The sequence below is a fragment of the Thamnophis elegans genome, chromosome 5 (assembly GCF_009769535.1).
Source record: "Thamnophis elegans isolate rThaEle1 chromosome 5, rThaEle1.pri, whole genome shotgun sequence".
Lineage (NCBI taxonomy): Eukaryota > Metazoa > Chordata > Lepidosauria > Squamata > Colubridae > Thamnophis > Thamnophis elegans.
In genome coordinates this window covers 54,808,460-54,830,948 of record NC_045545.1, presented here as the reverse complement: position 1 = coordinate 54,830,948, position 22,489 = coordinate 54,808,460, and the positions used below count along the sequence as shown (strand labels likewise).

The 22,489-nt window shown below is 35.9% G+C and overlaps 1 protein-coding gene across 1 annotated transcript in view; it reads left to right on the top strand.

The window, feature by feature from the left end:
• Positions 1-408: 408 nt before the first annotated feature.
• The window catches only part of SLC26A9 (solute carrier family 26 member 9), a 40,189-nt gene continuing 18,108 nt past the window's right edge, over positions 409-22,489 (top strand). The window contains exons 1-9 of the mRNA XM_032218841.1: positions 409-551; positions 4,109-4,248; positions 5,454-5,564; positions 5,999-6,174; positions 6,915-7,079; positions 9,154-9,306; positions 14,655-14,737; positions 16,750-16,897; positions 18,748-18,861. Of these exons, the coding sequence (XP_032074732.1) occupies positions 427-551; positions 4,109-4,248; positions 5,454-5,564; positions 5,999-6,174; positions 6,915-7,079; positions 9,154-9,306; positions 14,655-14,737; positions 16,750-16,897; positions 18,748-18,861 (1,215 nt within the window). The 5' untranslated portion in view covers positions 409-426. The remainder of the gene's footprint in view (positions 552-4,108; positions 4,249-5,453; positions 5,565-5,998; positions 6,175-6,914; positions 7,080-9,153; positions 9,307-14,654; positions 14,738-16,749; positions 16,898-18,747; positions 18,862-22,489) is intronic.

The following is a 22,489-nucleotide window of genomic DNA, read 5'->3' as shown; positions in this document are numbered from 1 at the left end:
GAGATACAGCAGACACTAATCCCATTTGCTTTGTGATAAAACCATGGTAGAGGAAAATTGAATGTCTGGCCCACGACTAACAATAGAACAGCAGTGTCATCACAGCAGTATCATCACTGTGATAGTCAGCATTTGGCCATGTGTGTGTTTTTTGAACCTGCTCTTCCTCCCACACCATTCAAATTCCAGGAGGCCTTCCTTAAGGCAGTGATGTCTCAAGAGAGGCCCAATCCCTGGTTTCTGGAGAAAGGGCAAGGACAAGGGGTGGGACTTGGAAAAGAAAAACCTAAAGCACAAGTTAATGGGGATAAGGGTAAGAGAAGAAAGCTAACTCATTTTACTAACAGACCTTCTTTTGGTGATGCTCACTTCCTTCTCCAGTTGACTTCCATTTCACTTTGAGGTGAAAGATTTCATGAAGCAAAAATGATTGAAACTCGGTCACGCTACATCATCAACCGTCCAGCTTATTCTAGCAACTACTTTGATGAAGAGTTTGACAGGAAAAGTAGAAGTTACCCCCTTGGAGAGAAAATAAAGAGTCTTTTCAGGTAGGTGGGATATTATAGATTGTAAAACACACATGCTCTCCAGATTTTTGGATACCCTAGCCCTTGATGGTAAATGTATTAGTCCTCTAGATTTTTTTTCAACAGGTATTGTCAAAATGAGCATCTGTTTTTGGTTTGTACAATCCAAGAGCAAAGAGACCAATTTTCATCCCAGGAATCTTTTCCAGTAAATTTAATCCCATAAATTTTTTCCCCAGTCAATTCATTCAGAACTTGCAGTCAAAAGAGTAATTCAGATCTGGAATTCAGTATACCAATTACCCAAATATTGGAGACATTGGAAAGATGTGGGAAATAGTCCCAGGTTCCTTTTCTTCTTTTTTGATAAGATGTTGTTTAGTAAAGGACAAGTAGAGTATGTTTCCATTGCCAAGGCCAAGTAAGATTAGAATAGGCAAACTATGCAAAGAGGAAAATACAAAATTACTTTCCAACTTTCATCAACAGAACGTCATAAAGGATGCAGATAAGGGAACTGGCAGTACTAATTCAGTGCCAGCATACCTTCCATTTGCCTTTATTTGTTATTGAGCAAATATGATGATTTTATTATGAAAGAAAAGAACAAAAAGATTGGTTAGCAGCCTCTAATTTTTTTTTCATATATATGTATATGTGTATATGTGCATACACAGACATGTACAGGCACACCCAACACATTACATGAATACTTTTAAAAAGTAAGCAATAGTAAGAACAAAAAGACATTTGTGCAAACTATGGAGCCTTTAAAAAAACTTTCTTTTTCTTTTTGTTAAAAAAACCTTGCCTTTTATTATTTCAAAGCAAGTTTTAAATTATTTTTTCCCAAAAAAATGCTTTGTGGTTCAGGGCATGGACATTTCATTTTACATTTACATTTAGCTTTTTTTCAAAAAAATGTGGGTCAAAATACATAAGAGAATTTCCAAGCCACATTACAGTTTCTTAGTGTGGTATTATTTCTACTTCACCTGAAGAAATGAGGTGTGGTATACATAGCAAAATAAACGACCTCTTGTCTTTGCCCTGAAGCCTACAGTCTGAAAGGCTATAAGGGAAGGAGGAGTCTCAGGCAAAAACAGAGGTCAGAGCAAAAGGTGAGCTTTGATCAGTCCAACACCGAAATTAGGCATCTATCCCACCATCCTAAATGGGGGGGGGGGGACTCCTTTCAATCAACCCTAATTCCTGGCAATGGAAACTTGGTTTGATCCGTATTTTACAACCAAGCACAGGCAATAAATGTTTACATTTGTCCTTCATACTTAATAAAACATTTTATACTGGGGGTGTCTTAAGGCATGCTTAATCAAGTATCCTTTGAGTTTTCAACTTTGTTTTGAAGAGAAGAAAAAACTTACCTGATTTAATGCAGAATATTGGTAATAGCATAATTCAAGTGCAAGAAGTATGAAAATAACAACTGGACTTTGTAGCAAGAACATTTTTATTACGGTATTATTTGAATAGTATGCTTCTACTGTTGTGACTTGTATGCATGTCGTTTGATGTATGCCTTTGGTAGATGTTTTTGAGAAATTAAATAACCGAACTAGCTTTACTTAAGTAAACTGGATGCATTACTTTAAACTACACAGCAATTCTCATGTTGACTTTAGAGTTGGGTGGCACCCAATGTAACTGAATGGTCTCTTAAGAGGACAGCGATGGAATCATGCCAAATAAATAATTGCTTTCTGAATGATCTCATAGATACATGATCAGAGCTACTTTAGAGTCTTAGTCGAAAAGAACCCATTTCAGTAGCAAATGTACAACACTCCTCTTATGTTGGATATATTAATGCTTAACCAAAAGCAGCAGTAGCTTAATTATTGTCACTTATTGCCAATGTTATTGAAAAATTAAAAGCCTGACAGCTTTCATGTTTAACCAGGAAACTTAGTTCAGGTTGAAGGACTTCTTTGGCTGTGATTAACTCCTTATGCTTTCAGAATTAACTGGTTTTGGTTCAACTTTTATTTTTGCTTTCTGCTGATATTTATTCTTTGCTGCAGAGATATTGTGTATAATGGTTTCTATACAAGTTTGGCATTTGTTTAGTATAGAAAGAGACTCATTTACTGCTCTTGGTTCTCTAACTATAGGTTCACATTGGTGCAAATAATAGACTTATGTTGTATGTATTTTATCTGTGAGTTGTAATACTCTGATCAGCTTTGCTGATGTGCTTTGTTGGGCTGCTGAGTCAATAAGAAGCCTACTCTGCATACAGACAAGATTAAAGAGATGGAGAAAACAATCATCTTGAACTCCTTATTGATTTATTAAGATAGCTGGATAGAGGTTACTATTTTATAGTGATGGAGTTTAGCCCTGGAAGACAGCAGACTTCCTCCAACACTTCTCCCTTATTCTAATGTATACCATAACCATTACAATAATGCAGCACTTACACTGAATTAAGAGTTGTAACTGCTGTCATTAATGTTGCAATATCACTGTTTCTTTACACCTTAAATTTAAATGCTATACAGTAAAGGATTTTCTAATGATCTTATTTGACTGCAATCAGTGTAACAGAGCAGTAATATTACTGGAATAAGCTATAATCTATGCATGCTAACTAACTACAGTGCATACTTAATGCCAATGTGATATTTCAGGTTTTTTATTTTTAATAAATTTACAGACATGTCTAAAATTCTGTTTTCACTTTGTTATTATGGGATACTGAGGGTAGATTGATTAGAAAAACAATGAATATCTGTAGAATCAGGCTGCAGCATAACAAAATTGACAAAAGTGAAGGGGGTCTTAATACTTTCTGAATTCACTAAATGTTTATTTCATTTATTTCATTTCATTTATTGAAATGAAATGCATTGGAACATGTGCTTTGCTAGGTTCAAATGTGTGCATTTCCAGTTAAAAGGTGAGATTAAATAAGGACTCTAGAAACCTCTCTAATCAAGAGAGGTTTTTTGGGAAACCCCTATTTATAACACTTCTGACTCAGTCCAACACATCCTGGATAGAAGGCTGTAGAAGTAAACATTGACTGAACTAGGCAGTTAAGTGCTGTTCTATCCAATTGATTTCTTCTGTTCCATTACTGAAGTAGGCCACTTGGGACTGTTTTGTTCTCTTAGCTAATCTGTTGAACATATTGTACTATGTTTCCTTGAATTAATAATATAGGCGCTTATTAGAATAATTGATATTTAATTTGTCAAAAACATGCTAGATATAACCGTTTTGCTAAATTCTGATTTGGCTTGAAATTTTGGTATGTAGAAACTTGAAAACAATTCAAAACCTAGGCCAGATATTATGCTCTCTGGAATTTGATGAAGCCAGGATTCAGGGCATTATATACAATGTGAAAATAATTATGAATAATAGGAGAAAGCTTTTTTTTTTCATTGTGCTTTCTATGATTTGTTCCAGTGCTGTGTGGGTACTGAAAACAAACCTGAAATGGTAGCTCTTTGCTCTACTTGCACCTTCAGATAATGAATAATCATCTGCCTTCCCATGTTACAGAATAAACCTCATAGTAAATATTTCCTATTAATGTCTTTTCTCCACAGATGTTCACCATCCAGACTCAAGCTCATCCTTTACAGTCTATTTCCCATACTTGTATGGCTTCCAAAATACAAAATCAGAGATTACATTGTGCCTGATGTCCTTGGTGGAGTAAGTGCTGGAACTATTCAAGTACCTCAAGGTGAAAGAAACTTGTCTTTTCCATATTATTCAAACATTACTGGGTGGTTTAATTGTTGGACACATTTGCAAAAAAAAAATCCCTTCATGTTCCTTGCACCTACATTCCATATAAATCCTACTTGCAATCATGCTTAGATTCAGTTTGTCAATGCAGTCAATGAAGTAGTAAAATTTGCAGTTTTCTTTCTTTCTTTCTTTCTTTCTTTTTTAAAGTCTACCCAAGCTTTTTTAAAAAATAAAATAAAATAAAAAATATTTGGGTATAACTTCAATTTCCTGTTTGGGAAGTATGAAATAGCAGAAAATGTTCTGGTTCTCACAAAAAATATGGGTTGAAACACTATACTTGACCATAAAAGAGATTGTTTGCTTTTGCAAACCCAAATGTTGTTTGTAAAATATTGTTTATAGATTACTATAGTGCACTAAGCAGGAAAATTGTGAATTATTCAATTAACATGGTTAAACAAACCACGATTTAATGCAATACATTGACATCCAAATACAGCCAATTTCTATTACCTTCAAAAAAGAATAAGTCATTAATATTAGCATGGGTTTATTATAGAAATATAAAGCTTTTCAATTTCAAGGTTTAAACCCTTTACACAGACTCATATAGGTAATGTGGATTACCTCTATGAATTGTTTTGTAATGCTAAATATATTAATTTCTATTTTTTTGTAATTTCATCCTTATCTTGCTTTTTGTAGAACTCCTCTGCAACATGTATCACTGTGCTATTACTTTGCCTCACCAATAATTAAGGTTGGGCAATATACAGACTTACAATCAATCACAGGAAGTCTATACACCACTTTTCATTGCAACTGCTAACTTAATTTCAAAAGTCCTCTACACTTCTACCAGCAACCTGCTTGGAAAGAAGAATACAAAAGGAAAAAGGAAGGAAAAAGGAAAGGGAAGGGGGAAGCAAAGAGCACCTCTCCAAAGTTTTCAGCTTCACCCATTGTTGGTTTAACCAACACCAGGCAGACAAATTATCCCAAAAGGCTAATAGTTCCACATAGGTTCCTATGTTATAATTCACTTCTGAACATATCTATAGCACCTTCTGTAACACATTCATCACAAGATGAGCCCTGGGAAGCATATATGAGACTGTCATGTTTTTGCATTATGTGATCTTGAGTGTAATTGTAGGAAGGAAGATTTGATATGTTCTTCATGTTTGTTTTCAGGCATGGCTTTTGCCCTGCTGGCCAACCTACCTCCAGTCAATGGGCTCTATTCTTCTTTCTTTCCTTTGATTACCTATTTTTTGCTAGGAGGTATTCATCAGATGGTCCCAGGTAAGATTTCATCTTCTATTTTAATATTTACTGAGTGCACATATTACATGTTTGTAATCCTAGTGCATGAAATTATATTATCAGGATGTTTTTTTCTCAGTTTGCCATCTCAAATCCTTTCATGAAACAACTGTAAAATATTGGTTTCTTGATTATGATGAAAGCCAGAGCCGAGTCAAAGAACTTCCTTTAGAGTGTAATCAAATACCAATTAACTACTATTACTAATTTATATGCAATCTGGATGTAGTGTACTTTAAAGGACATTTGACTGTTAATTACAGGATTTAAATCTAACATACATTAATGGCATCAGGTTGAAGAAGATTGATCTGTACAAACTTGGAGTTACCAGTTATTTATAGACTAACTGTAATATGAGAAGATACTCAACTCAAAAATGTAAGATAAGTTTCATACGTGTTTCCAAACAGGTACATTTGCAGTCATCAGTATTATCGTAGGAAATGTCTGCCACGAGCTGGCTCCGGATTCTGAATTTCAATACTTTAACCACACAGCCAATGAAATTATGGTTAACAACACAGCCATGGAAGCAGCCAGATTGGAGATCTCTGCCACCTTGGCTTGTCTGACAGCCATAATACAAGTAAGAGGGTTTTTTGCATACAAAACTATAGGAAATTTCCATATGACTTACAATTCCAGCGACTGAATGTCTGAGTGGAACACATATGGATCTGTTTATGCTAAATTACAATTTCCAATAGCCCTCAAAAATATGACTAATAGTAAATAATACACGGAATTGTAATTTATCAACAAATGGAAGACTATATGTTCCACAACACTAGTTTTATTGTCCTTATCTGTGTTTCTGCACTACATACTTTGATGTACTCTATGCAATGTGCTACTGCTTTCTAAGTTGCTCTTATGAGATCAAGAAAACATTGAAATCTGAATTCTTCTCTATCTTGACTGAAATATAATTTTAATACTTGTTGCATAATGGGAAATCTATCAATCTATTTGTCAAAGACATACATACATACAGGCAGACAGACAGATGATAACAATAATGAGGAAGAGGAGGAGGGAGAAGGAGAAGGAGGAGGAGGAGATTAGAATAGGTCAAAGGTTTTTATCATTAAAACAGTAATTCTGTTTCCATATTTCATAGCACTTAAATATTGATGCAATCCAGGAATCCTGTCTTCCAAATTTTCAAAATGTTATTAAACAAATGGTTGTAATTCAAGGACTACCTCTGGCATTTATTTCCGCACATCAGTGGTTGTGCCAATTTTTTATTATCTGCAATCTCTTTCTCTGAGAAATTCCATTTATTATTGCATCTGACATGTCTGACCATCTCTCTTTCCATAGATATGCCTAGGATTTGTGCAGTTCGGCTTTGTAGCCATCTACCTTTCAGAATCCTTCATTAGGGGTTTTATGACAGCAGCTGGTCTACAGATCCTAATCTCGGTTCTCAAGTATATTTTTGGTCTGAAGATTGAAGCCTACACAGGACCCCTTGCCATTGTCTATGTAAGTGAGGCTGATACTATGATTATTGCTAAATCTTACGAGATTGGGTGCGCAATCAGTGGGATCAAGAGTAGCACACAGATAACTGGAATTTGTCAGGGGTTACACATGATTAAGGAAAAAAGGAAGAAAGGAAGCCAGTATGATCAAAGCAAGATAGTGACTTATTGAGGAAAAAGAAAGACATTTTCCTTCCATTCTATTTACCTTTGGTTTTTCACAACTTTCACTTTCACCAGTTTTAAAATATTTAAGTGTAATTTTGACTTAATTACCAAAATGGGAGTTTCACCTATTTCCATATAAAGGTAAACTGCTTAGATATGTCTAACTCTAGTGGCGATGCTCATGTCCATTTCTTAGCCAAGGGAGCTGGTATTGTCTGAAGACACTTCCGTGGTCATGTGGCCTGCATGACTATATGCCTAGGTACACGGAATACAAAATGTGGAATTATAGTCATAGATTATTCCCCAAAGATAAATGCCCCCTGGGGGTATTTCCTGGATGGACCCAGGAAAAGCCAATTTATCAGTGTCCTCTGTAAGAGCTGCAGGCTAGGGGGTGGGATGGTTTCAGAGTGATGCAGTCTGTATCACAACACAAACTCCTCCCCGTTTCTACATGTACCACAAAGTTACAATCATACCACAAAGGGCAGAGCTTGCTAGATGATATTGTGACTCTGCTGCAAATTTTTTTGATGAAAGTAGCAAGAGACTGCTGCAACTCACTGTACAAAGAGAGGGATTAACAGAAGTATAATCCGAAATCATCAATAATGGTGATGAAACAATTTCTTCTTACTTCAAAACACAAGTAATTAAACTATATGAGAATCAAATGTTTATGAAAGAAAATGTGATTGCTTTTAACCAACAGGATGATTACGGGGGCTATAATTAAATTTATAAATATTCATTTCCAAGGTAACAACAGTTATTTAAATTTCTCATTGTATTAAACTGTATAAGAATTTGGATATGGTGGTATAATTAATCCTAATGTAAATTTATTGTACATTTTCCTAGAAAATATAATTACTTGTTTATATTTATTTCTTACTAGAAGAAATTAATTGTTTGCTTATTATTAGCTACTATATACTGTATATTATTGCAAAATAATGGAAAAGGAAATTCCACTTTCTTTGAGCCACTGGTAACTAACAATGGGTGAAAAAAGCATTGACTGAACAGTTAGCATAGCAACCTTTAAAGAATATATTATTGGCATCTGGTGTCTGTTATTTAGAGCACTATAACAATAAGGTACTTCTATTTAAAAATTGATGGAAATATTGAATATGGTACTACAGTAGATTTATATTAACTCCTAATTATTTTACTTTTTGCTTATGAGCAAAAATTGTTTTCTGGATTTTTTTTATTTCTCGGTTCCTAGATTTTTAAAATTATTTTAAATATTTGTTGATAATGTTGTTAAAGTGTTGTTGTTGTTATTTTAAATAAAAGAAAAAATAAAGTCTGAAACCAAGGGGAAAATATTAGGATTCCATTGTTCACCAAATCTTATACCAAAACTTGAATTTTATTATATAATTTTTTCCCAAATCACTGCAACAGAACAAGTAAACAAAATTTTGCCTGGAACATGTTTTCTTTCTGGGCAACTCTTGATTCTTAAGACCCCAAATGCCAAGGTTTTTGCAATATTAAGGAATGAGCTTAGAAATAGCAGACAGTTACAATTAATTCTAGTCCATTTTAATTATAAAGGATTAGAAGAAAGCCTTCATAGAGTTTTGCAGTTTCTCAGTTACCTGTTGTGAGCCTCTTGAATTTTCTTCTAAAGTCTCAGCAGGATGTTCAGGTTAGATTAAATACATCCTGTCTGGTCAGGCCCTGTTTACTGACCTTTTAATTAATTCAGAGTTGGCTACTGTCAGAACTGCATTTTATTTTTGTATTGCTTTGAGTGTTGGCTACTACTGCAAAATGCAGATTTCTCAGTTAATCTTTACATGTTGACTAATAAACACCATAGCATATTTTCCACTCTAGCTGGCATGTTGAAAAACCTCATGTTATCTTTTTCTTGATGAAACCTCCAGACATTTATTGATATTTGCAAAAACCTGTCGAAAACCAATGTGGCTTCCTTGGTGTTTGCTCTGATCAGTTCTGTGCTTCTCATCATTGTGAAAGAGCTAAATATGAAATATATGAAGAAGATTCGAGTCCCAATTCCCATGGAGATCGTTATAGTAAGTAGCAGTTACAGATGTTTTCATTCACCTACTATTTTCCTTGGGATTGGTACTTTTCAGAAGCAGAGATAAATTGAAAAAAAAATAACTTTTAAGACGGAGGTAGCATGCCTTTTTGTTGTTTATTTTAGGAAATGCTGATTTGATTATAAGCGAAAGTGCAGTGCATATGGCAACATAAGAAGACCACTTAGCAATAATATTTTGTACAATAATTTCAAGACTATTGTACATACATAAAGATCACTGGGGCAATGAAATTAGTACTGAGATACCAATAGACCCTTGCTCACTTATATTTTATAGAGGTCCCAAGATACTGAAAGCAACCATTCCAAAGATATTGCAACCTGTTGAACTCCACTTTTTTTTATCCTGCATGGTCTTTGTTATAATTGCAGTCTCAAACTATTGTCAGATATGGGGTGACTTTAGTCATCCAAGATAAAACACTGGCATGCAGAGGTTGACCTTGATTGACTTACATTTCAATGCATCCGGGTTCAACATCCTTGAAGTATTCAGTAGCAAAGGTACATGCAGGTAATGCAGCTTTATTCTAAAGCATTGAAATATGATTAGAAAAAAAAACTAAAGTAAGATGCTTACATGTCTCTGGTACGTGCTGACATCCAGGGAGTATTGGTGTAATTAGAGCTGTGGGAAATGCACAGATTTTGGCAGACAATGTCTTTGGTTTCAGTTTGCAATCCATCCAGAATTGCATTCCTGTGAAATGAGCATTGCTTGCTTATATGGGAACCTCTTAACCAAATTTTCCCTGTTCTGTATGAAAGGCAGTAATGGATACAGAATAACAGGAAAAAAGTTTATGGTAGTTTCAAAAACTACAGTGAGCAAAACAGTTTCTGAGAAAATGGGTATTTTGTAGAAACTATTCCTAGGGGAGTAAACTCAGATCAAGAGCCCAGTAAGAACTTTCTCTTGTAAATACAGATCAAGTTTAAATCTGGAGATCTGAACAGTCAACTATGTTAGTCCATGCAAACAACCAAACATGTTCTAATCTTAGATCGTCCTCAGATTCTAGCATTGTGTTCTGATTTTGCATTTGGGGATTTGCCTCCCTTAAAATTAGTGTATTTGTAAATTGAAGTATTGTGGTCTAATTACTTTGTTAAATATGCAATACCTACTTGAATCATATTAGATATCAGTGAGGCACTATGTGCAAACCGGCTTTGATTTTTATGATCAGGCTACACTTGCACTTTCTGGGGGCAATTGAACTTAATAATAAAAAAATAAGAAAAGATGGGTCATAACATTCAGGGTCTTTATTGTTCATATACTACTGCTCTGAAATAAACCAAGGTAGGCAAAAACATATTATGAAGACCAACCAAGGTACAGAATAGGCAAAAACTAATGGACACTTGGTGTTTATCCAGAAAGGTTTGGCAGACAAAATAAACCATTCAACTGCTTATGTCATCAGAATATTGCCTTGATCACCATATCTAGAAGTAAGAATCTAAAATGTTGATGATAAGTTAGATGAATGAATCAAAATCATAGAATAAAATTTAGCAGGGACACAGGAAACTACCTTCACTCAGTTAGGAAATATTTGCAAGTAATAGCACTTGTGAAAAAATTCTTGGAATAGTTGGAATAGTTGGAATAGTATAGAATATGTAGGAGCCCAATGCGTGATATGATTGCAAAACAAAATCAACTGTTTCCCTGAAAATAAGACTTCCCCGGATAATAAGCCGAATTGGGCCTTTGGGCACATGTGCTAAAACACAGCAGCAGCCATGAGGTGACCATGCTCGCCGCCTCCTATAACTCAAAAATAAGGCTAGGTGCTGGCTTCGGGGGGAGGAGCCTGCCGCCGTCGGGAGCTCAACGAAGCTCCTGTCAGGATTCTGGTTCGTATATCTTATAAGATCTATAGATATCTCCCCTTTCTGGCAGAAAGGGGCAGGGAGAAGGTCAGTCGTTAGGATCTCTTTGTAATTCATAGCCTTTTTTTGCTGTGAATGGAGAAGAGGTTCAACATTAGCTGAGCCTTTACTCCGGCCAGTTTTCCGCGCTGCCTTTTTTGCAGCCCTAGGCAGATTGCCCCCCCCCCCAGGACAAAGCTAAGCTATTTAAAAGTCAATCCGGGCGGGGACCATTCCTGAGGAATTCCTTCTATTACTATCTAAAATACCAGCTTCAATTTCGCAAAAGGCTCCCTTTCTTTTTTAGCTGCGTCACAAGATGGCGATCTCGCAGCTTTTGTGTTTGATGTGACGTACTTAGTCAGCCCTACCCTCCTGAAGGCTTCTCCGTACTAATTGCTAAAAGATTAACTGAGGGGAGCAGAGACTTTGATTTTTGGCTCGCTTGATTGCTTGTCTTTTATTTTTACTCTGGAATGGCTCCCAAATCTAAACAGAAGCGCTTCCTTAATAACATATCTCCAAAAACTGCTATGAAGCCGCTACCCTTGCCTCCTACACCCTCCACGGGAGATTTGTTAACACAAGAATTTCTTCTCAAAACGCTTAATGATTTCAGACAGGAAATTAATCAACTGATATCGGATTTATATGATCAATTTGATGCTAAAATTGCTCAGGCAAAGAAGGATATGATCGGAGTAATGACAGTCATGACAGATTATATTGCTGAAACGGAGGACAAATTGGAACTTTTGGAAGAAACTAATCTTAATTTGATATCCAAAATTCAAACGTTACAACAGGAAATTGAAAATGCTCAAAAACAACTTGTCATGATAAATTATAATAAGACTGCCTTTGCCATAAGAGTTAGAGGATTGCGTGAAAACCAACAGGAGAATTTGAAACAGATCTTCTTTGAGGCTTTCAGCCGCTTGGTGGGAAGTCCGGGATTTAACTTTGATTGGCAGATTCAAAGAATTTACCGCCAGAATTCGTGGGTAGCAAAACAGCGACAGCTTCCGAGGGACATAATTATATACTTTACCACAAGGGAATCCAGAAATGAGATAATACAGAGGCTTTACAGCAAGAGGTTGAGAATTGATGGACAGGACTTGATTGTTTTTAAAGAGTTACCATCTCAAATATTAAGAACAAGGAGAGAGTACGCTTTCTTAACTGAAGAACTCAGAAATTCTCAGATTCCATACAAATGGGAAGTCCCAGCTGGTATTACAGTTACATTTGGCAACCAAAAACACCGCATTAATTCTGTCTGTGAAGCCCGAGAATTTTACTACGAGACCCTGAAGGCGGGACTTCCTGATTCATCCGGACCTGGAGAGAGACAAGGAGAAGGAGAAGACAAACAGCGAGACACGTGGCTACAAGGCGGAGGGTGTTGCTTTCCTCTTCCGGAAGGGCAGAAGACTAAAGAATAAAGACTTAGCGATGTTCTTAAAGCTTTATGATTTCCGTCTGGGATAAAATGGAAAAGTTGTATATCGATGATGAGACATGGAGACTGAAAGAAGCGTTGCTGATTGTGGACACATATTGTATATAAGATTTGTCTGAACTCTAAATCAAATTGCGCATGAATTATTTTCCTAGGCGAGGAGAGCGGAGATTGCGATCTTTTTGAGTTGTGGTCTGGGACGAACGGAGTTGGGAGGCGCGTGGGAGAGGGAAGGGTAGCGAAAGCTTAATTAGACTACCTGGGGCTAGAATGCAAGCTGATGTTTGTTTGAGTTGCTATTTCAATATAAGGTCAAGAAAGATTGGTCGGAGAGTCTTCAGGAAAGTGGAGTAAATATGGGAGGAGCAATGGATGCGGATAAAATATATATGTGGATATGGATAAAGGCAGGGTGGAAGGTAAAAAAAATTTACATGTGGAGGTGGGTAAGGATAGAAAGGGAGGTGTTGGAAATGAAAAATGAAAGAAGTACTTGAGTTTAATGGTTTTATAGAAAGGTTTGGATATTCGGATAAAAAAGAGATAAATTAAAGGTCTGAATAGATAGACAAAGCAATGAGGCTTTTAGTTGGGGAATCCTAATTGATCAACTTACCTGGCTCTAATACAGTTTGAAACCCTGCAAGTAGTAAAATAACCGAAATTTGGAATGAGCTACATTGTTTAAGATTTACAGATAATGGGAAGCTGTGTTAACGTAGTGGGTTTATTGACCCTTCTTGTTTCTCTTTTCTTTTTGTGTGTGTGTGTGTGTTTTTTTTTTTTTTTTTTTTACTATTCTCTTTTTTTTTTTCTTTGGCTTTACTTTTATTTTATTTTTTTTAATTTTAAAGTTAGCTGGCCTTATTATACTCAAATGCTTGTTAAAGAATTATGCCGGGTATGGGACCTGCGAAGCCGTAAGGGGGCTAGGGAGGGGGGATTATAGGGGGGAGGGGGGAGGGTGGAATTACAGTTTCAATTCTTAGAACAATAAGAATTCACTTGTATACTGCGGCTCGTTTTTCTTTTTTCTTTTTTTCTTTTTCTCTTTTAAAACAAACTGAAATGTATGGATACACCAAAGCGAGGAGAAGAGGGAAAGAGGAGGGAGAAGTAAAGAGGGAGTGAGAGGGAATGTAAGGAGGGTGAGATGGAGGGAGGGGGAGATGTCTGAGGGGGAAGGGAAGTAGAAGAGGGGAATGCTGGAGGGGTGAAATGAAAGTTGGAGGGGGAGAAGAGAGGGTGTATGGGGGAATGAAGTGTCATGTTGGGTTTTTTTTTTCTCTTTTTTTTTTTTTACGCACAGTATATAAGTGATTGTATAAAATGAAAATGAAATAAATAAAGCTGAGCAGGCCTTGCTCTCAAAAAAAAATAAAAAAATAAGGCTAGGTGCTTATTTCAGGGATCAAAAAAATAAGACCCTGTCTTATTTTGGGGGAAACACAGTAGTTTGCCGATTAGTTTTCCTTTATTCCCATACTTAGGTGAATTGACTGAAATATTAACAACTTAATTGTATAAGAAGGCATTAATATACTGCATATGCAGAAGTCATTTTTGTTTACTACATGAGAGATTTATGCTTTTGTACAATATAGTTTTTTATTTTTCATATCATACGTGTTTTAAAATGAAACTGAGGAAGAAAAATTGATATTATGGCAGTCTTGATAAGGTAATAAATACTCTTTTCAAGAAAGAGGAGGAAATAAACTTAATTCTTCCTCTTTCATAGAAAGTCATCAACTTTTATGAACCTTGAAAGAGAGAGTGCTTGAGGTACTCAATCACACCACAACATTTCATGAACTTTGAGCAACAGTTTATAATAAATATTGAATCTCTTTCAAACTTATATGCTAAGACATGCATTATATTCTGAAAGAATACAGTTCCAATGCTGATTAACATCACAAATGAAAAATTAAGCTGAGCTAAAATTTCTGTTTATGCTTGGACTTCAGGTCATTGTGGCTACAGTCATTTCTGGAAGCTTTAATATGCCTAAGAAATATGACATGCCAATTGTTGGACCTATTAATATGGGGTAAGTAAATATTATTTCTTTCCAAATAGGAATTTGCTAGTGAAGCTATCTCATTAGTACCATTGTATTTATTACATTACTAAATCTGTTGTTTCTTGAGCAAGAATTAAATTATATAACACGATAAATTAAAATGGTGAATTAAAAATAGTAGACTTAGAGTATGGTTCTAATTAAGAAAACAGTATCAGGAATCAATAAGACAAATTGAAGGACTAAACTTCTCCTCCTCCTCCTCCTCTCCAGCTTCCGGTATTGTAACCAGTAGTGTTAAAAGGAAGGAAATGATGGATCTTCTTGAAAACAAGTTAAATTTAACTTAGAGTTTTCAATGGCTGAATTCATCCTACCCTTTATAAATACTGTAGAATTTTGTAGAAAGTAGGGCAGACTAAAAGTGTTAGTATCTGCAAGGCTTGAATGACAATGAGTCAATTCACTACTAATTTGCAGTCATAGCATAATTACAATGTGTATAATAATTATTGCTATGTAAAGCAGGTGACAACTCATTATAGTGCTCTAATTATAAATTTACACTGTCTGCATTGCTATGATGAAGGAAATACTGGGAATCCAATAAACTAATATTTCCTAGTTTATTGCTCTTTGGGTAATTTCAAGAAGATTGTGGTAAACATAGATCTTTAGATGTTCTTTGTTAAATTCATGCATTGCTTTTATGCTACATTTTTCATGATATATACCATCTCTATTGGAACCATTAATAATGTTATGGAACTTCTGATTACTGGATCAAAGTCTATATTATATGTCAGTACACTGAGAAAGTCATAAGGGTTGAGTGTACCTCAACAGCTACAGCTATTTTACTAAGGCTGCTGAACACTGGAGTGTGAGATATGGTGGCTCAGCAGTTAAAGTTGCTGACCTTGTCAGCCAGAAAGTTGACAACCTGGGTTTGAGATCTGAGTGCCATGCAACAGGGAGTGCTCTCGTTACTTGCCCCAGCTGCTGCCCAGCTAGCAGTTCGAAAGCATGCAAATGTGAGTAGATAAATAGATACCACTTCAGTGGTAAGGTAAGAAGCATTCTGTGCACCTTTGGCATGTAGCCATGCTGGCCACATGACCATGGAAAATCTTTTTGGACAATGCTGGCTATCTTGGCTAAGAAACGGAGATGAGCACTTTCACCAAAGTCGGACATGACAGGACAGGGAAACCTTTACCTTTGCCTTTACTAGACACTGAGCCTTAATAATACAGATGCCTAGTTATTGTTTTCAAAATATTAAACTTACAGGGTTCTTTACAGTAACTATATTGAATTCTACTGTATAGTGCAATATTAATGCAATATCAGGTTTTCAATTTCAATTATATAGCATGTGAAGGATGTGTGTTGTGTTTTTAATTCGTTGTACCGTGTGCAATGACAATAAACTAAAGTAAACTAAACTAAACTAAGCTAAACTATACTAAACTAAACTCCTCTAGCCATACAGCTATCGGAGAACTCAGAAAAATACCATTTTTAAAAATATATATATATAAATAATAATGTAATAATTAATCAAATATAAATGTCACCAACTCCTAGCAGACTCTGGGTAGCTTCCAATTTAAAAAACATTTAAAACAGGAAAACCACAAAAAATGAGCAAAGATGGCAGAGACAACAAACTCAGACAGAAAGAAAATAAAAGAAGGAAAGGGGACTTCAGACATGTTGAGGAAAGATCTGAGATAAAAGGCAGGACTTGAGGGCCCTGTGAAACACCAATAGGATGGCAGGGGGGGAGTGTTGGACATTTGAATCTTGGGAGGAACCTCATGCCCAGTTTTGCAGTCTCAGTTGTCCTTAAATATATTGCATTTGACAGCCATACTTTTGCTCATAAATGACTGCAGGCTTCCTCAATCTGGTAATTTTGGTATGGAATTTTATTTCCATGCTAACAACAAAATGTCCTAGTCTGATTTATCAATTTTGAACTGAAGCATGGGCTTTTATGTCAAGCTTGTTTTTTCTTTTCTTTTCATTCTTAGGTTTCCATCTGCCACACTTCCTCTAGTGGGCAAATGGAAAGATATGATTGGCCCAGCTTTTTCACTTGCCATTGTGGGCTACGTGATCAACCTAGCCATGGGCAGAACCCTTGGTAACAAGCACGGCTACGATGTGGACCCAAATCAGGTAATCTTGATAACTGGGAAATATATAGAATGGTTGCATGGCTTACCTGCCCATAATTCCAGTGCCACCATTTCCAAGGCTGGAAATTTAAATACATCTAGTCCTGGACTTACTACCATAATTGAACCTAAGAATCAGTCATATATTGTGATGGTTATAAAGAAGGTCATCACATGAATGACCTGATTTTTGACCTTTTTTGCAGCAGTTGTAAACTGAATGCCACAGTCATAACTAAACCCATTGCTCTTTATGGGCACTTTTTTCTGGAAACTAGAAGGAAAAGCCAATTCCTGGGGGGGGGAGTAAATTATGGTAATGTGACCACAGGACATTGCAAATGGCTGTAAATGCTATAGGCTGAGCACCCAAATTTGTGGTCACCTGGCCTTGCAAGGTGTGTCCATCTGAACTTCAGAACTGGATTATACGTAGCTTTTGAGGAAAGGGCAGGGTCCATTGTAACTTTGAACCAGTGGTGCAATTCAGCCAGTTCTATCCAGTTTGGACAAACCGCTAGCTGTGGCGGCAAGAGGCTCTGCCCACCATCCTGGACATCATCACGTCCAATTTTTGACCCTCTGTGCATGCACATGCTCATGAAGGTAAGTTGATTTCATCCCTGCTTTGAAAAATTGCTAAGCAACCAGTCAGAAGTCAGACTACTGTCTTCTTCCTCAGAGAGACACAACTAGATTTATGTAAGGATGGGTAGGCGGGACTTATTGAACAGTGTCACCCTCCTCTGGCCTTTTTGGATTATGAAATGCCCTAGTAAAATACCATTATATCAGTGAATTTAAAAAATCTTTATATAATTCAAAAACTGCAAAGTATAGCGGTTATAAAGGATTTGAAGTTATTAAGAAAAATGGTCGCTGTAACCCAGCCTTTTCCAAGGAAATCTCTTACCGATAGTAAGTTAGTAAGCCTACTGGACAATTTTCTCAATACTGTATTCCTTCCAAAAGAGAATGGCATGTATTACTCAGAGAAAGCAGATTGCTTCACAGAAAACACAACCTCATATAGATGGCTATTAGGTGGAGTCGTTTAACTGTCTCTGCTTCTTGGCATGATTAATTGAGAACTTATGTGTCGAAGAACAGGATGTAACTTACATTAAATAAATAATAACAACAACAGGAGGAGGAGGAAGCTAGGACACGTCCCTGTGTCATAGTTTTAGGTGACCCCTCTACATAGAGGTTGTGCTGTCAGGCAGCCATTAAGAACCTGATCATTACTACTCTTCAATTGCTTCACAACTGCTGACTTGCCTCAGAGCAGAATCTGGAGCAAACCGTTCAAGGGATTTAGTATGTAAATATTTTTAGTCCAATTAATCAAACTTCTTTGAAGAGTAACTTAGAATGATGCCATCTGAGAATGCCATCAAGGCACATCATATACAATAACTTGCACAATGCTGGCCTTTTAAACAATTGCTACAGCCAACTGTGCCATTTCTGCATGACATGCTCTCTCTTAGCCCAGTGGCTGAAAGGATGATTCACTTGGGTGGCAGATTTAAATTGGCAGATACCTGTTAGTACTGTCTTGGCCTGAAAGTGTCCAAACATGTGACTGATGTGACTCAGAGAACCCTGGGATAATTTTGGAATGAGTGGAAAGAATTCTTGTGGAGGGTTGGTGGTGGATAGCAGATTCTGAAGACTTAATCGGTGCAGTCTTTGTATGAATAATGTCACCCACAAATGAGGGACCAGATTAGGATAATGACTGACCTATTTCTATTTCCAGTTAAGTGTTGCCAAAACAAACTCACTATAAGGACAAGGGTTTGATGTTTTCTACAACCTTAACTGACTCATCCATTGTCTCCATAGGAAATGTTGGCCCTGGGCTGCAGTAACTTTTTTGGATCCTTTTTTAAAATCCATGTGATCTGCTGTGCGCTTTCAGTCACCTTAGCTGTGGATGGAGCTGGTGGAAAATCTCAGGTTGTTTATCATTTACTTGCCATTTCATCTTCATAATGGGAAGATTTATTTGTGAAAAGTATTCTAGACATTTTTACACTATGTATGATGATCCTGGGAATTCAGAATTAAAGTTCTCATCATCCTCTCCAAACCCATATTTCTAGAGTCATATTCAAATTAATACAGAATATTTGTAAGATATAACTGGGAATTTCAGGCCCGTCACATTGCAATTGACCATGGTGATTAGGACTGCTGAGTTTTGTATTGGAGCAACAACTAAAGATCATTGTTACTCTGCATAATTTACCCTACTATTCTTAAAGAAGTGGCCAGAAGGATGAGGAACTCGCAGAAAATTAAGTTCTGTGACTGATATATGGCAGAGCAATGCAGTTCTTTAGATTCAATTCCAGAAAGGTGCTATGCAAACCTAGGAAAAGATGTGGCTTCTTGAAGGAGTTGCAGGCACATGCTACCTTTGCAACCCCATGCTCTCCAAAGCAGCTTTTTGGGAATCAAATCCAAATTATTGGACAGCTCTAATAATTAGCATTTGAAACGCCATATGGCCATCACTGTTTTAATTAATCATACCAGGTAGTATTACTGTTCCCATACTGTAGAAAGGAAATGAAGTGATACAGCTAAGGCCACCTTATTGATTTAGAATCCCATCTCTTCATTATTCTGCTCTCCTACACTACACCAGTTTGCGAGCTAGCACTTTAAATTCAGCAAATTCAAAATATTATAATGAGTCATTTTTCATCAGCAATAGTTTCAGGAGATTTAGTCAACTTCTTATACATAACATTTCTTTCTTTTGTGGGAATAATGTAGTTAGAAATAATTGTGCTGCAAGAGAGGCTTCTTTTTTTCAGTCTGATTCCCAGAGTTCTTTAGTATTTTTGGACTTATTTTGTTGTTGTTGCTACAAGGTAATGGAGAATATTGTTATTCCTTTCTAATACAAATTTCTCCCACCCACAGAAGTCACAATGGTTGTCCATCCCTTCTAATCTGAAAAAAGATCTTAGAAGTTCTATCTTGTCTTCTCTTCTCTTGAGGTTTAATTGAGGTGTAAGATATTAGGGAAATTGCAATCCATTAAGAAGTGATTTGTACAATGAAAAATAAGACACACAGACACATAATTTAGCCACATCCCAATTAAAAAACCCAACTTCTCACTCAAGTGAATGTGAAGGCAGCCATGGTGATGCAGTGGTTAGAATGCAGTATTTCAGACTAACTCTGCCCACAACCAAGAGTTCAATCCTGAATAGTTCAAGGTTGACTCAGCTGTCCATCCTTTCAAGGTCATGAAATGACCCAGATAGTTGGGGGCAATATGTTTTTTAAACAACTTTTATTTACTTTTGAACAAAGACAAACATAAAAATAAAAAAGGCCATCTTCCATTACAAATTGTAGAGAGTGTGTCAGTTGGTTACAGTATTTCCATGCATCTCTTCCATAGTCATCACCTGCTTTTCATATCAAATCACATATTTTAAATTCTTATATATTCATATATATCACTATTATTATATCTCAACCTTAATTTGACTATAATTGCTTTTACATCCTTTTATATATAATATTCAAAATCTAGAATAGGATTATATGATAACATTCTATTAAATCCTCCTAAAATCATCAAATCGCAATACATCTTTATAACATTCTAGATAAAGCTTTTAAACCTCCTCTCATATTATCCATGTGTTGTTTATATAAAATTTCATATTATCAAACTAATATATCTATATGTATTGTTATCATTATTAATCATTATTTAACTATAACTATTGTCACTTCATTTTATACATATTACTTGTAAACTAAATTTAGCTTAGTTTTTATTATATATTTTCATTGCATCAACCTGTATCTTTCCAGTAATAGTGCAGTCTTATATCTCTTGCCATTTGTAGCATTAATATTCTAGTTACTTTCTTAATAAATCTAGTATGAACTTCTCTTCACAACATGTTGTTCCTTTCATATCTCATAAAAGCTCGAAACCCAGCATCTGCTCTTTCCATCAGCTTATCTTTGGTTATCACTGGTGCTTTTGTCAAGATTTCTCTCCTTATCTCTGTCATTTTTCTCTCTTTTCTTCTTCTGTGCTTTGAAGTCTGGGGTAGAGTTCCAATCCCTCTATCTCCCCTTTCCATATTCTACTCTTGCCATTACTAACCACTTTGTGGTCATTTTGTTGTCAGTATCCACAGTTTTCTTATCTTTTTGCTCATTTTTATTCCATTTTTGAACTCTGTCCTCCACATTCTTCATTTGATAAACAGCCTCAGTTTTTCAATCATATTTTTCTGTTTTGTATTCCATATTCTCCAATTTCTTTTCAATTCTCTCTGTCACAACTAATAGGTTTTGAATTTTAAACATAATCATTTGCAATGTTACAGTTTCTTTTTCCTGCTGTGCCATTCTTCCAATTTTGCAGGTACTGCCACCATAGGATTCAAGCTATTTTAATAAACTTCAAACAGGTTCATTTATTATCTTTCAAGTCAAAATGTTGTCTTCCCTCCAATAGCTAGTGATAGAACTCCCAAAAAGCACCTGTATAAACAACTTGTGCTCTTCCTACTATCACTATCAGTAAACAAACTGAAAGAACCTTGAATCTCAAGTGATCAAAGAAAAAGAAGAAAAAACAATGTATCCAGCCTCCAACCTCTAAGTGGCAGTGTAACTGCTTTTCCTCCTGTTGTTACAACCCTCTTTATAATCATTCTTATTATCTTCTTTATATTCCAAGCTTAAGAAAGAGAGAAAAACCTTAAATGGAGATCAAAAACAATCCAATCAATCCAATCAAGCATTATAAAAAACAAGGAATTTTTTATTTAATCCATAGGTGTAATTAAAAGTGAAAAAAGAAGAAGAAAACTTAATCCATTCAGTTTAAAAAATAGGGAGTCTTTGCAAAAATTCCATCCATGAAAAAAAATTAGAAACAGGATAACACACTAAGTTTAATGTAGATTAATTTTGCTGCTTACAGTCTTTTATCTTCAATTTTAATTTAACTTAATTTTTTTGGGGGTAGTCTCTTTTTCTAATAATAAATTTTCCTCACCAATTCAACACACTTTCTCTTTTCGCTTTCTTCCCGTTCCGGAGCTGTCCCAACTTCAGCAGCTTCATTAGCTGCATTTCTGTTGCCAGAAAAAAGGCTATTCCTGGATCTTTCATGGACTTTGCGGTGTCCCTGAGATCAGCAGGAGGTGCCCTTCTCAATCACTGTCTCTGCGGGACGGTTTAGGTCCAAATGGACCGTCCAGCAGCAGAAATATCGATGCGATCTCAGAGTACCAAAATTGCACGTCGCAACATCAGCCCCTTTTTCTCATTGGGGGCAATATGTTGACATTATAAACCTCTCAGAGAATGTTGTAAAGTACTATGGAGCAGTATATAAGTCTAAGTGCTATTGTTATTGCTAATATCACTACATGTTTTCATTTTGGGGGGAACTGCTTTTACATTCAATTAAATGGGATGTTTCTTCATTGCAAAACAAATATTCAGTGCAGCAGCAGTAGCTATTATTACAATGATTTCACAGGACAAATTAAAATGTGCATTGTTATAAATTAGGACAGGAAACTATCTT